This window comes from Lontra canadensis, unplaced genomic scaffold (assembly GCF_010015895.1).
Source record: "Lontra canadensis isolate GAN:19392208 unplaced genomic scaffold, GSC_riverotter_1.0 scaffold133, whole genome shotgun sequence".
NCBI lineage: Eukaryota > Metazoa > Chordata > Mammalia > Carnivora > Mustelidae > Lontra > Lontra canadensis.
Genome location: NW_022631127.1, coordinates 3413723 through 3428553, shown reverse-complemented (window position 1 = coordinate 3428553; position 14831 = coordinate 3413723). Strand labels below are relative to the sequence as shown.

General features: G+C 40.3%; 1 protein-coding gene across 2 annotated transcripts in view; it reads right to left on the bottom strand.

Annotated features, from left to right (window-relative positions):
* ALDH1L1 (aldehyde dehydrogenase 1 family member L1) overlaps positions 1 to 14831 on the bottom strand; it is a 117213-nt gene that overhangs the window by 61443 nt on the left and 40939 nt on the right. For both annotated transcript variants that reach the window (XM_032842782.1, XM_032842783.1), the window contains one exon: positions 12876 to 12967. In XM_032842782.1, the coding sequence (XP_032698673.1) occupies positions 12876 to 12967 (92 nt within the window). The remainder of the gene's footprint in view (positions 1 to 12875; positions 12968 to 14831) is intronic.

Sequence of the window (14831 nt, the reverse complement as noted above, 5' to 3'; positions counted from 1 at the left end):
AAACCCAGCAGGAGAAGAGAAATCATAAAGATCAGAGCAGAAATCAATGAAATAGAAACCAAAAAAAAAAACAAAAACAATAGAATAAATCAACGAAACTAGGAGCTGGTTCTTTGAAAGAATTAATAAGATTGATAAACCCCTGGCCAGACATATCAAAAAGAAAAGAGAAAGAACCCAAATAAATAAAATCATGAATGAAAGAGGAGAGATCACAACTAACACCAAAGAAATACAGACAATTATAAGAACATATTATGAGCAACTCTATGCCAACAAATTTGACAATCTGGAAGAAATGGATGCATTCCTAGAGACATATAAACTACCACAACTGAACCAGGAAGAAATAGAAATCCTGAATAGACCCATAACCAGTAAGGAGATTGAAACAGTCATCAAAAATCTCCAAACAAACAAAAGCCCAGGGCCAGACGGCTTCCCGGGGGAATTCTACCAAACATTTAAAGAAGAACTAATTCCTATTCTCCTGAGACTGTTCCAAAAAATAGAAATGGAAGGAAAACTTCCAAACTCATTTTATGAGGCCAGCATCACCTTGATCCCAAAACCAGACAAGGATCCCATCAAAAAAGAGAACTACAGACCAATATCCTTGATGAACACAGATGCAAAAATTCTCACCAAAATACTAGCCAATAGGATTCAACAGTACATTAAAAGGATTATTCACCATGACCAAGTCGGATTTATTCCAGGGCTGCAAGGCTGGTTCAACATCTGCAATCAATCAATGTGATACAACACATTAATAAAAGAAAGAACAGGAACCATATTATACTCTGAATAGATGCTGAAAAAGCATTTGACAAAGTACAGCATCCCTTCCTGATCAAAACTCTTCAAAGTGTAGGGATAGAGGGCACATACCTCAATATTATCAAAGCCATCTATGAAAAACCCATCGCAAATATCATTCTCAATGGAGAAAAACTGAAAGCTTTTCCACTAAGGTCAGGAACACGGCAGGGATGTCCATTATCACCACTGCTATTCAACATAGTACTAGAAGTCCTAGCCTCAGCAATCAGACAACAAAAAGAAATTAAAGGCATCCAAATCGGCAAAGAAGAAGTCAAACTATCACTCTTCACAGATGATATGATACTATATGTGGAAAACCCAAAAGATTCCACTCCAAGACTGCTAGAACTGGTATAGGAATTCAGTAAAGTGTCAGGATATAAAATCAATGCACAGAAATCAAGTCGCATTTCTCTACACCAACAACAAGACAGAAGAAAGAGAAATTAAGGAGCCAATCCCATTTACAATTGCACCCAAAACTATAAGATACCTAGGCATAAACCTAACCAAAGAGACTAAGAATCTATACACAGAAAACTATGAAGTACTCATGAAAGAAATTGAGGAAGACACAAAGAAATGGAAAAATGTTCCATGCTCCTGGATTGGAAGAATAAATATTGTGAAAATGTCTATGCTATATAAAGCAATCTACACATTTAATGCAATTCCTGTCAAAGTACCATCCATTTTTTTCAAAGAAATGGAACAAATGATCCTAAAATTTATATGGAACCAGAAAAGACCGCGAATAGCCAAAGGAATATTGAAAAAGAAAGCCAAAGTTGGTGGCATCACAATTCTGGACTTCAAGCTCTATTACAAAGCTGTCATCATCAAGTCAGCATGGTACTGGCACAAAAACAGACACATAGATCAATGGAACAGAATAGAGAGCCCAGAAATAGACCCTCAACTCTATGGTCAACTAATCTTCGACAAAGCAGGAAAGAATGTCCAATGGAAAAAAGACAGCCTCTTCAATAAATGGTGTTGGGAAAATTGGACAGCCACATGCAGAAAAATGAAATTGGATCATTTCCTTACACCACACACGAAAATAGACTCAAAATGGATGAAGGACCTCAATGTGAGAAAGGAATCCATCAACATCCTTGAGGAGAACACAGGCAGCAACCTCTTTGACCTCAGCCGCAGCAACATCTTCCTAGGAACATCGCCAAAGGCAAGGGAAGCAAGGGCAAAAATGAACTATTGGGATTTTATCAAGATCAAAAGCTTTTGCACAGCAAAGGAAACAGTTCACAAAACCAAAAGACAACTGACAGAATGGGAGAAGATATTTGCAAACGACATATCAGATAAAGGGCTAGTGTCCAGAATCTATAAAAAACTTAGCAAACTCAATACCCAAAGAACAAATATCCAATCAAGAAATGGGCAGAAGACATGAACAGACATTTCTGCAAAGAAGACATCCAGATGGCCAACAGACACATGAAAAAGTGCTCCACATCACTGGGCATCAGGGAAATACAAATCAAAACCACAATGAGATACCACCTCACACCAGTCAGAATGGCTAAAATTAACAAGTCCGGAAATGACAGATGCTGGCGAGGATGCGAAGAAAGGGGAACCCTCCTACACTGTTGGTGGGAATGCAATCTGGTGCAACCACTCTGGAAAACAGCATGGAAGTTCCTCAAAATGTTGAAAATAGAACTACCCTATGACCCAGCAATTGCACTGCTGGGTATTTACCCTAAAGATACAAACGTAGTGATCCGAAGGGGCACGTGCACCCGAATGTTTATAGCAGCAATGTCTACAATAGCCAAACTATGGAAAGAACCTAGATGTCCATCAACAGATGAATGGATAAAGAAGATGTGGTATATATACACAATGGAATACTATGCAGCCATCAAAAGAAATGAAATCTTGCCATTTGCGACGACGTGGATGGAACTAGAGGGTATCATGCTTAGCGAAATAAGTCAATTGGAGAAAGACAACTATCATATGATCTCCCTGATATGAGGGAGAGGAGATGCAACATGGGGGGTTAAGGGGGTAGGAGAAGAGTAAATGAAGCAAGATGGGATTGGGAGGGTGATAAACCATAAGTGACTCTTAATCTCACAAAACAAACTGAGGGTTGCTGGGGGGAGGGGGGTTGGGAGAGGGGGGGTGGGGTTATGGACATTGGGTAGGATATGTGCTATGGTGAGTGCTGTGAAATGTGTAAACCTGGTGATTCACAGACCTGTACCCCTGGGGAAAAAAATATATTATATGTTTATAAAAAAAAAAAAAAGATTATCCACCATGACCAGGTGGGATTCATCCCTGGGTTTCAAGGATGGTTCAACATTCGCAAATCAATCAATGTGATAGAACAAATCAATAAGAGAAGAGAGAAGCACCACATGGCCCTCTCAATTGATGCAGAAAAAGCATTTGACAAGATCCAGCATCTGTTCCTGATTAAAACGCTTTAAAGTATAGGGATAGAGGGAGCATTTCTCAACTTCATCAAATCTATCTATGAAAAACCCACAGCAAATATCATCCTCAAAGGGGTAAAAGCTCACAGCCTTCCCGTTGAGATCAGGAACACGACAAGGAGGCCCACTCTCACCACTCTTGTTCAACATATTATTAGAAGTCCCAGCAACAGCAATCAGAAAACAAAGAGAAATAAAAGGTATCCAGATTGGCAATGAAGAAGTCAAACTCTCTCTCTTGCAGATGATGTGATACTTCATATGGAAAACCCAAAAGACTCCACCCCCAAACTACTAGAACTCATACAGCAATTCAGTAATGTGGCAGGATACAAAGTCAATATACAGAAATCAGTTACTTTCTTATACACTAACAATGAAAATACAGAAAGGGAAATTAGAGAATCGATTTCATTTACTATAGCACCAAGAACTGTAAGATACCTGGGAATAAACCTAACCAAAGAGGTAAAGATCTGTACTCGAGGAACTACGGAACACTCATGAAAGAAACTAAAGACATAAAAAGATGGAAGACCATTCCATTCTCATGGATCAAAAGAATAAACATTGTTAAAATGCCTATACTTCCTAGAGCAATCTATACTTTCAGTGCCATTCCGATCAAAATTCACTAACATTTTTCAAAGAGCTAGAGCAAACAATCCTAAAATTTGTATGGAATCAGAAGAGACCCCAAATTGCTAAGGAAATGTTAAAAAAAAAAAAACTGGGGGCATCACATTGCCTGATTTCAAGCTTTACTACAAAGCTGTGATCACCAAGACAGCATGGTACTGGCACAAAAACAGACACACAGACCAATGGAACTGAGTAGAGAACCCAGATATGGACCCTCAACTTTATGGTCAAATAATCTTCGACAAAGCAGGAAAAAATATACAGTGGAAAAAAAGACAGTCTCTTCAATAAATGGTGCTGGAAAATTGGTAGAAGAATAAAACTCAACCATTCTCTTACACCATACACAAAGAGAAACTCGAAATGGTTAAAGACCTCAATGTGAGGCAGCAATCCATCAGAATCCTAGAGGAGAACATAGGCAGTAAACTCTTCGATATCAGCCACAGCAACTTCTTTCAAGATATATCTCCAAAGGCAAAGGAAACAAAAGCAAAAATGAACATATGGGACTTCATCAAGATCAAATCTTCTGCACAGCAAAGGAAACAGTCAACAAAACAAAGAGGCAACACACAGAATGGAAGAAGATATTCCTAAATGACAGTTCAGATAAAAGGTTGATAGCCAGGAGCTATAAAGAACTTCTCAAACTCAACATACACAAAACAGATAATCATGCCAAAAAATGGTGAGAAGACATGAACAGACACTTCTCCAATGAAGACATACAAATGGCTATCAGACACATGAAAAAATGTTCATCATCACTAGTCATCAGGGAGATTCAAATCAAAACCACATTGAGATACTACCTTACATCAGTTAGAATGGCCAAAATTAGCAAGACAGGAAACAACATGTGTTGGAGGGGATGTGGAGAAAGGGGAACCCTCTTACACTGTTGGTGGGAATGCAAGTTGGTGCAGCCACTTTGAAAACAGTGTGGAGATTCCTTAAGAAATTAAAAATAGAGCTACCTTTGACCTTGCAACTGCACTACTGGGTATTTACCCGAAAGATACAGATGGAGTGAAGAGAAGGGCCATCTGTATCCCAATGTTCATAGCAGCAATGGCCACGGTCGCCAAACTCTGGAAAGAACCAAGATGCCCTTCAACAGACAAATGGATAAGGAAGATGTGGTCCATATACACTATGGAGTATTATACCTCCATCAGAAAGGTTGAATACTCAACTTTTTTATCAATGTGGACGGGACTGGAAGAGATTATGCTGAGTGAAATACGTTAAGCACAGAAAGTCAATTATCATATGGTTTCACTTATTTGCGGAACATAAGAAATAACACGGAGGACATGGGGAGTTGAAGAGGAGAAAGGAGTTGAGGGAAATTGGAGGGGGAGATGAACCATGAGAGACTATGGACTCTGAGAAACAATCTGAGGATTTTGGAAGGGAGGGGGTGGGAGGTTGGGTGAGCCTGGTGGTGGGTATTATGGAGGGCATGTATTGCATGGAGCACTGGGTGTGGTGCATAAACAATGAATTCTGGTACACTGAAAAGAAATTCAAAAAATAAAAAATTTAAAAAAAAAGAAAGAAAAGACAATTTCAAGCCAGTATTCCTGATCAATATAAATGCTAAAATCCTCTAAAAAATAATAGTAAGCCAAATTCACTGTCACCAGATGGGATTCTCAATTGCAATGGTGGTTTACCTTATGGTCAAGGGGGCAAGCTTTCAGTTATATAGGATGAATAAGTTCTAGAGATCTAATGCACATCAAGTTGACTATAGTTAATAATATTGCAATGTATAGTAGAAATTTGCTAAAAGAGTAGGGCTCAGATGCTCTGTCAAAAGTAAAAGTAACTATGTGAGATGAGTGTGTTAATCAGCTTGACTATAATAATCATTTCACAATGTATATCAATCATACTATCACACACCTTAAATATTTACATTTTTATTAAATAAGAGAAAAATTATAAAATTGTCTTTAAGCTATGAATCAAGAAAAAGAAGTGAAGGAGGGGGAAAAAAAGGCTTATTTTTGCATTTATGAAGCACTGCCAGGTTATATGCTGCGTTCCTTCTTGCATGATCACAGCATATTATCCCCAGGCTTTTGGTTTAAGGCAGAGATCAGTTAGCGACAGCCTATTTTGTCAATAAAGTTTTACTGGAACATACACACACACATACAAAGATATCACACACACACACACACACACACACACACACACACACTTTGACAGACTGTAATTTTTAAAAACCTGACATATTATTGGAGCTAATAAGCAAATTCAACAATGTTGCAGGGTACAAAAGCAACACTGGAAAATACATTGCATTTCTACACACTAACAATAAACAGAAATTAAGAAAACAATTCCATTTACAATAACATCAAGGGAATAAAATGGCAATAAAGTAACCAAGGAGGCAACAGAGTTTTACACTGAGAACTACAAGTACTGCTAAAAGTAATTTTAAAAGACCTAAATAAAATGAAAAAAAAAAACCATTTTCATGAACTGGACTACAGCTGGACATGAATACAGCCTATAAAATACCTGAGCAGTACTCCTAAAAATGTTAACATCATCAAAATCAAAGCAAGTCTGAGAAACTATCACTGTTTAGAAGAGACCTAATGACTAAATATAATGTGGTATCCCAATGGGGTAGTAGGATAGAAAAGGGACATTACACAAAAATTAAGAAAATCTGATAAAAGTAGATCAACTTTAATTAAAAATAATCTAGCAATATTGGATTACTGATCATGACAAATGTACCATTCTAACATAAGAAGTTAATAATAAGGTGACTGATTTGGAGTATATGGGAATGCTCTGTACTGTCTTCACAAGGTTTTTGGAAATCTTAAGCTATTATAAAATAATGTCTTGAAACAAGCAAAAATGGAAACACAAACACTAAATCTTATGGGACACAGAAAAAGCAGTTTGGTGATAAAGGCCAACATTAAGGGGGAAAAAATCCAATAAACAACCAAATTTTACACTGCGAGGGACTAGTAAAAGAAAAATAGTTGAAGCTCAAAGTTAGCAGGAGAAAGGAAATAAAGATTAGAGCAGAAATAAATAAAATAGAGACCAAAACAACAAAAACAATAACAATAAGATGACAATAGAAATGATCAACAAAACTAAGAGCTAAATTTTTGAAAAGATAGACAAAATTGACAAATCTTTAGGTGGGCTAACTAAGGAAAAAAGAAAACAGAATCAAATAATATCAGAAAAGAAAGAGGAGACATTATAAATGATACCACACAAACATGAATGATTATAAGAGACTACTATGAACAAGTACACATCAACAAATTGTATTACCTGGAAGAAATGGATAAATTCCTTGAAACATAATCTACAATCCTGAATCATGAAGAAGTAGAAAGGGGTGGCTCAGTTGGTTAAGTGTCTGCCTTCAACTCAGGTCATGATCCCAGGGTCTGGGGATCAAGTCCTGAGTTGGGCTCCCAGCTCTGCAGGGAGTCTCTACTTCTCCCTGTGCCCCTCCTCCCACTCATTCTCTCATTCTCTCTCTCTCTCTCTCCCAAATAAATAAATACAATCTTTTTAAAAAAGAAATTGAAAATCTGAACAGACCAATAAGGAGTAAGAAGAGTGAATCAGTAATCAAAAACTTCCCAACAAAGAAAAGCCCAGGACCAGATGGTTTCCCTGGTGAATTCTACCAAACATTTAAGGAAGAACTAATGTCAATGCCTCTCAAACTCTCCCAAAAAACTGAAAAGGAGGGAACATTCTCAAATGCATATTATGAGGATAAAATTCCTTTGATACCTAAGCTAGGTAAGGACACCATAAGAAAAGAAAACTACAAGCTAATATCCCTGATAAATATAAATGTAAAAATTATTTTTACTAAAAACTGGCAAACCAAACTTAATGGCACATTAAGGATCATACACCATGACCATGTGGGATTCATCCCTGGGATGCAAGGATGGTTTGACACCTGCAAAGCAATAAATATGACACCACATTAACAGCATGAAAGATAAAAATCACATGACTATCTCAATAGGTGCAGGAAAAACAGTTGACAAGATTCAACATCTTTTCATAATAAAAACAGTCAACAAACTTGGGAAGAGAAGAAAATTACCTTACACCTTAACACTGTAAAGCCCAGATGTGAAAGCCCATAGCTAACATCGTAATAGTGAAAGACTGAAAGCTTTCCCTTGGAAAAAAGACAAGGATGCCCATTCCAGCCACTTTCATTCAACATAGTAATGGAAATCCTAGAAAGATCAATTAGATGGGAGGAAGAAAGAAAATAAAGAATAAGAGGCATCAGAATTAGAAAGGAAGAAGTAAAATGACCTCTGTTTGCAGATGGCATGATCTTCTATGTAGAAAGCCCTACAAATTCCACAAAATATTGTTAGAACTAATAAACTAATTCAGTAAAGTTTCAGAAAACAAAATAAACATAAAAGAATCAGTTGCATTTCTATACACTAAAAATTAGCAATCTAAAAAGGAGATTAAGAAAATAAGCCTACTTACTAATATCAAAAATAATAAAATACTTAGGAAAACTCTATCAAGGAGATGAAATACCTGTATACTGAAAACTACAAAATATAGCTGAAAGAAAGTGGGGAAGACACAAATAAATGGAAACATATCTCAAGGTCATGGGTTTGAATATTGTTAAAATAATCATACCACCCAAAGCTAGTTACAGATTCAATGAAATATTTATCAAAATCTCAATCTTATTTTTTATTGAAACAGACAAAAACAATTCTGAAATTCATATGGAACCACAAAGGACTCTGAATAAACAAAACAATCTTGAAAAGAAGAATAAAGCTCTCTTTCTAATTTTTCTGGGGCATCATACTAGTTTCAAAATACATTACAAAGCTATAGTAATTAAAGCAAAGTGGTACTGATATAAAGATGGACATATAGACCCATGGAACAGAATAGAAAGTCCAGAGATAAACTCTTCCATAGATGAGTAACTGATCTTCAGTAAGGGTGCTGCTAATATACAATGTGAGAAAGAGCATTTCTTTAACAACTGGTGTTTGGAAAATTGGATATCTAAATGCAAGAGATTGAAATTGGGCCCTTATCTTTTGCCATATTTAAAAATCAACTCAAAATGGATTAAAGACTAATCAAAGACCTGAAATTACAAAACTCCTAGAAGAAAATATAGGGAAATTTTTCATAAAATTGGTTTTAGTGATGATTTCTTGGATATTACATCAAAATCATGGCAACAAAAGCAAAAACAGACAAGTAGAACTGCATTAAATAAAAAGCTTCTGCTCAACAAAGGAAACAATCAATAGAGTGATAAGGCAACCTATAGGAAGGGAGAAAATATTTGCAAACAATATATGTAAGGGGTTAATATCCAAAATATGTAAGGAACTCTCACAATTCAACCACAACCCCCCCCCAAATAGTCCAATTTAAAATGGGCAAAAGACTTAAATAGACATTTCCCTAAAGACACATACAAATGACCAAAAGGTATATGAAAAGATCCTCAATATTACCAATAATTAGGGACATGAAAGTCAAAACCACAATGAGATATCACCCCACAAGTATGAGGATGGTCTTTTTTTAAGTGCTCAAGAGAAATCTGAACCCTTGTCCACTGATGGTAGGAATGTAAAATGGTGCCACCACTATGGAATGGACAGCAGTGTTGATATTGCCGAAAACATTAAAAATAGAACTACCAAGGACATATGGATTACTCGGTTGGAGGAGCATATGACTCTTGATCTCCGGGTTGTGAGTTCAAACCCCACACTGGGTGTAGAGATTACTTATATAAATAAATAATTTTAAAAGTTAGAACTACAATAAGTAGTTCTATCTACTTATGGTAGGTAGTTCTACCTAACTACTATAAATCCCATTTTGGGGTATTTATCCAAAAGAACTTAAATCAGGATCTCAAGCGCAATCCCGTATGGGTTATTCAAAAGAGCCAAAGGTAGAAACAATCTAAATACTTGCCAACACATGAACAGATAAGGAAAATGTGGTGTAAATATACAGTGGTATATTATTCAGTCTTTATGCTATGAAATAAGCCAGTTAAAGAGGGACAAATACTGAATGGTTCCACTCATATAATGTATGTCAAGTAATCAAACTCATAGAAGTAGAGAGTAGAATGATGGTTGCCAGGGGCTGGGCAGAGAGAGAGAAATAGGGAGTTGCTGTTTAATGGGTATAAAGTTTCAGTCATGAAAGATTAAAAAAAAAGTTCTGGATATCTGTTGTACACTGTTGTACTTACAGTTAACAATACTGGAATATACACTTAAAAATTTGTTAAGAAGGTAGATCGCATATGTGTTTTTACCATAATTGAAACAAAAGGATATATGTTCTTAAGTATTCACAAAATAAAAATGAATCAATTTTATCTGCATCCTACAATACACCTCAGCTCAAAAGCTCTAGGCAGCTCTGGCTTGTCCTCAGGACATCATTTTCTCCGGTGTCTTAAATTCTTCTTCTGAGCATTATTTAAAAAAAATTTGATTTTATTCTTCATACTGACGACATACATAAATCAGAATGAGTTACAAGAGACCTGTAGTGTCCGAGGCTTCCAAGCACACAGACCCAGTTCAGGCCTTTTTATATATGTGGTAGGTTATAAAACTGGCTACAGTGCTCCACCTTTTCTGTAGTCCCAGCCTTTAGAGCACCTGCCATTAGGAGGTGGTGTCCATTTCCTTCCTCCTTGAAGCTGGGCCAACCCCATGACTTGCTTTGGCCAATAAATGCAGCAGATATGATGTGCTCATGTGGACCTTCTGCCTCCTGGGATCCTCTCACCATCATAGGAGCAAGTCTGCACTGTAGTGACCCTCTGAAGGGTCCATCCTAGACCAATGAGCCCCCAGCTGACCTGGTAGCTGACTACAAGCACTTAAGTGAGCCCAGCTGACATCAGTCTGGCCTAGATCAACTGAGCCCAGTTCAGACTGCTGACCCACAGAACTGTGAGCTTAAAAAATGGTGGTGTTTTCAGCCACTATTTTTGAGGTGCTTTGTTACACAGCAAAAACTGATACAATACATATCCCCATTCTCATGATCATAGTTGCTTTTCTGAACCAACCCCTTTTAAGATCTTCCCCAGAATCTCCTCCAGGTGCATAGCATGGAACTCCTCCTCAAACTACTATTTACGTGAAGCTTTTTATTATAATATCATTAAAATAAAGGAGAGAGGCCTGTCACCAGGATGACTTGGCATTACTCAGTTCAGCCTCAGGTAGACTTTTCAATTTGGTCAGACAGAAGCTGCACTCAGCTCACCACAGAGCAGAAGTGTAAACCTACTCCTTGTTTTTTTTTTCCCCCCCCAAAGTTCTTGGAAACATGTAAGTCTTCCTTTGCACTCATGGGGGACTATATTTCACACATCTTAGTTCACCCTGATCTCTTTTCCTCATCAGTGCACTCCTCTGTTTGGTACTGTCCACTCTACAGATCTACTGAAGGAACGAACCCAAATACAGAGCTTAGCTGAGTGTTTCTCTGACAGTCTTCCGCACACCCTATCAAGAGCACACACTTCCTTAATTTCACACATGAATTTTTCTCTACTTAAGCGAGCTCCACAGAATTTCCTTTGCACCTTCCTGAAGCATAAGAAACCTCTCCACATGTGTGGTACACATCTTTGGTTCTGCCTTCACAACACCCACTTTCCCCCAGCACTGACACTTTCCAAGAGAACAACTTTCTCCTCTCTTTCCAGAGATGTGGGTTGAATGTAGTCCTCTCAACCCTTGGCTCCAGAGGACACATGACCCAGCACTGGCCAGTCAGAGCATGCCTCCTCCTGGCCAGCAACTGTTTCTTACTGGGGCACATGACTCCATCAGAATCAGTCAAATTCAAGTCTAGGACTTATGGGGAAACTGCCAGAGACCTACCACCTTTTGACTGGAAATGCTGATAACACAAGAAACTAGAACAGAGCTACTGTGCAGCCATCTTGTCACTATGAAGAGAAATCCTACCCCAAAATGAAGCAACAGACAGTGACAATGTTAATGACGTAATTTGAGTCTTTGAGGTGATCAGCCATGCCTAAAGAAACTATCATGGTACTTTTGACTTTTGTTCTTTTTTGTCTAAACAAGACTAAACTAAGTTACAGTTGCTTGAAGAAAAGAAGTTCTACTATATCCCACTTCCTTCCCTTTATAGAAATTAGAACTTACCACTGTTAAATGGAAAGCAAGATGGTTCATATGAAGTTGAAGAATGGGTAACCTAGTCTATGGTGACCCCTAACTGCCCATTCCCTTTCCCAACACCTTGGCTTTCACTGTGGATGTTGGAGCTTGTGGCAGTTTTAAGATGGAGCTGCACATTGTTTGAGCCTCCTCCCGTTGAGGGCTGGGTCTCAGTGCCCCAGCTCTTGCCATCAAATCTGGGCAGCTTGTGACCACTGAGAAACAATCAGGTCAGTGGCAGTGATGACATGTGACCATTCAGGCTTGGTCTGCATCTGCCTTGTTTGCTGGCATCAGTGCACTCAGAGCCACAAGCCACCACCTACAATGAAACCAGATCCCAAAGCAGCCACTCTGAGGCTGCAACACACAGGTCCCTAGTCAATGGTGCCACCTCAGCAGATGCCAGCCTTCCAGGCCCAATGGCCAGGCATGGCAGTGAGAAGCCACCTTGGAGGAGGATACCCCTGCCCAGCTCTTCCAGATCCTGCCAATTCACCGACCCACCACCATTCGAGATGATCCCTCAAGGCCTACACACATGGGTCCTTTCTGGATCCCTGATCCACAGACATAACAAATGGTGGTTGTTCCCTGCCACTCAGTTTTAGTGTGGTTTGTGACACAACCACAGACACCTGGGAATGCACCCTTCCACTCCTGGCCTTACCTCACAACGTCGACTGATGCAGCCCCTGACTTGAAGAAATCGGTGGAGTCTTCCACCTCCAGGACATTGGGGAGAATCCGTTTCCAGGCACTCTAAAAAACAGGTGCAATGAGAAAGGGCTCCCAGGGGACCTGAGAGCAGGCACCTTCCAGGTGAGAGCAGACCCTGATATGCATTCGGACTACCTATTGCCAGGCTGGGCTCTCTGTCCATTCCAAAGTGCTGCTGCTCTCAGGAGCCTGATGGTAATGGAGCAACTGCCTCCTTGGGGAAGTAGAAGCCCAAGGAGCTAAGCTACCGTCCTCCTGAGCACCTCACCTTGATCCCAGCCTCTCTGGCATACCCATACCAGTTCATGGGCAGCAGGAAGACTGGACATGCAGAACTCAGGGTATGGCTGTGGACCAGCTACTCTCAAGCCCACTTCATGCCCAGTCTCCCCTGGATGCTGTCACCCTAGTGAGGTCCCCAGAGTGACACTGGTGTTTGGGTATGTTGCAGTGTGGAAGGGAAAGCAAAGTGTGGGGTTGGTTCTGAGGATAAAAATGAGGCACACTGATGGGGCTCAGGAAGCCTGCGTCTTGTCTTCACTAATAGGCTAGCTGGTTCCATGCTCCTCTGGCCAGGGCCTGCAGAGGGCAGCAGCGCCCACCAGCCAGCCCCATGGATGAGCATGGAAAGGGCAGTGCCAGTGGGTAACACCATCCAGAATTCTAAGACCATCCAGTAGGTCAGGCTGGGATAGCTGTGGCCCGGGGCCACGGGTCACCTGATGGTATGTGGGCATACCACCCTACGGTACCTACAAGATGCACTGGCCCTTATCAGATGCATGTGGAACCTCTGAGAGGCAGCACACCCCAAAGCCACATTGCCTCACTCAGATCCCAGCTTGGCTCCTGATAAGCCATGAAGATGCAGACAGCCTTTCAGTGCCTATTTCCTCATCTGTGCAAGGAGTTGATAACAGCTGTGGGGGATGTCTTGCCTGAGGCAGACAGAGCATTTGGTGTACAGAAGGAGCTCAGCAAATGTGGCATTTGTGCCACTGGCAGTGCTCTGCACAGGCTTGGTTCAGGAGGGTGTGAGGTTGGGCTTTTTGCCAAAGGCCTACCCCAGCCCACAGTGTGCACTTGTGAGGTCTGCTGAACACAAGTGACCCCTGCTGCGGCTGCCAGGATGAGCTCTCTCCATCAACACCATCCTGGTGGCCACACAGGGCCACAGCCACCCCACACTGGCCTCTCATCCCCGGCCATCTCCCCTCCACCCCAGTTGCCTCCAGACCAGGCATTGTGAAAGGGCCAGCCCAGCTGTGACCAACAGGTGTCATGATATCAATGCTAAGGATGACAGAGGCCCTGTGGCAAGCCACACAGCAGTGGAAGCCAGGACTCCAGCCCCACCAGCTGGGCTCCAAGCCCAGGCCGGCGCTCATCTGCTGTGACCCCGCCTCGGGTCTCAGGCTCCTCAGGTGGGAAATGAAGATAATAATAGCACCTACTTCATGTAGTTGTTACAGTAATTAAACACACTACCATTCCTAAAGTGTCTAGAACACGACATGGGTGCACACTGTGCAAGTATGTGCTCCTCCTGACGACCACTAGGCCCCTTGCCAACATTTGTTGAGGTCCTCATAGGTGCTGGCTGAATGGACCCTCTCCATCTGTGTTCTCTCCTCTACCACTCACAACACCCACAGGCATGGGGTTTATTCTTCCTAGTGCACAGATGAAGGATACAGTTGCAGCAGCTTTTGACTCAGGTTTAACACAACCTTAGCTCACCCTGAGTGCCACTCAACTAGAAGCTGCAGGCCAGTTTGTCCAGCTGGCCCCAGAATCCCCAGCAAGTGCAGGGCTGGGGTCAGAGCAGTGGTCCCAAGAATATTTTTGAGTGAATACGCTTCTTTCTTTCTTTCTTTCTTTCTTTCTTTCTTTCTTTCTTTCTTTC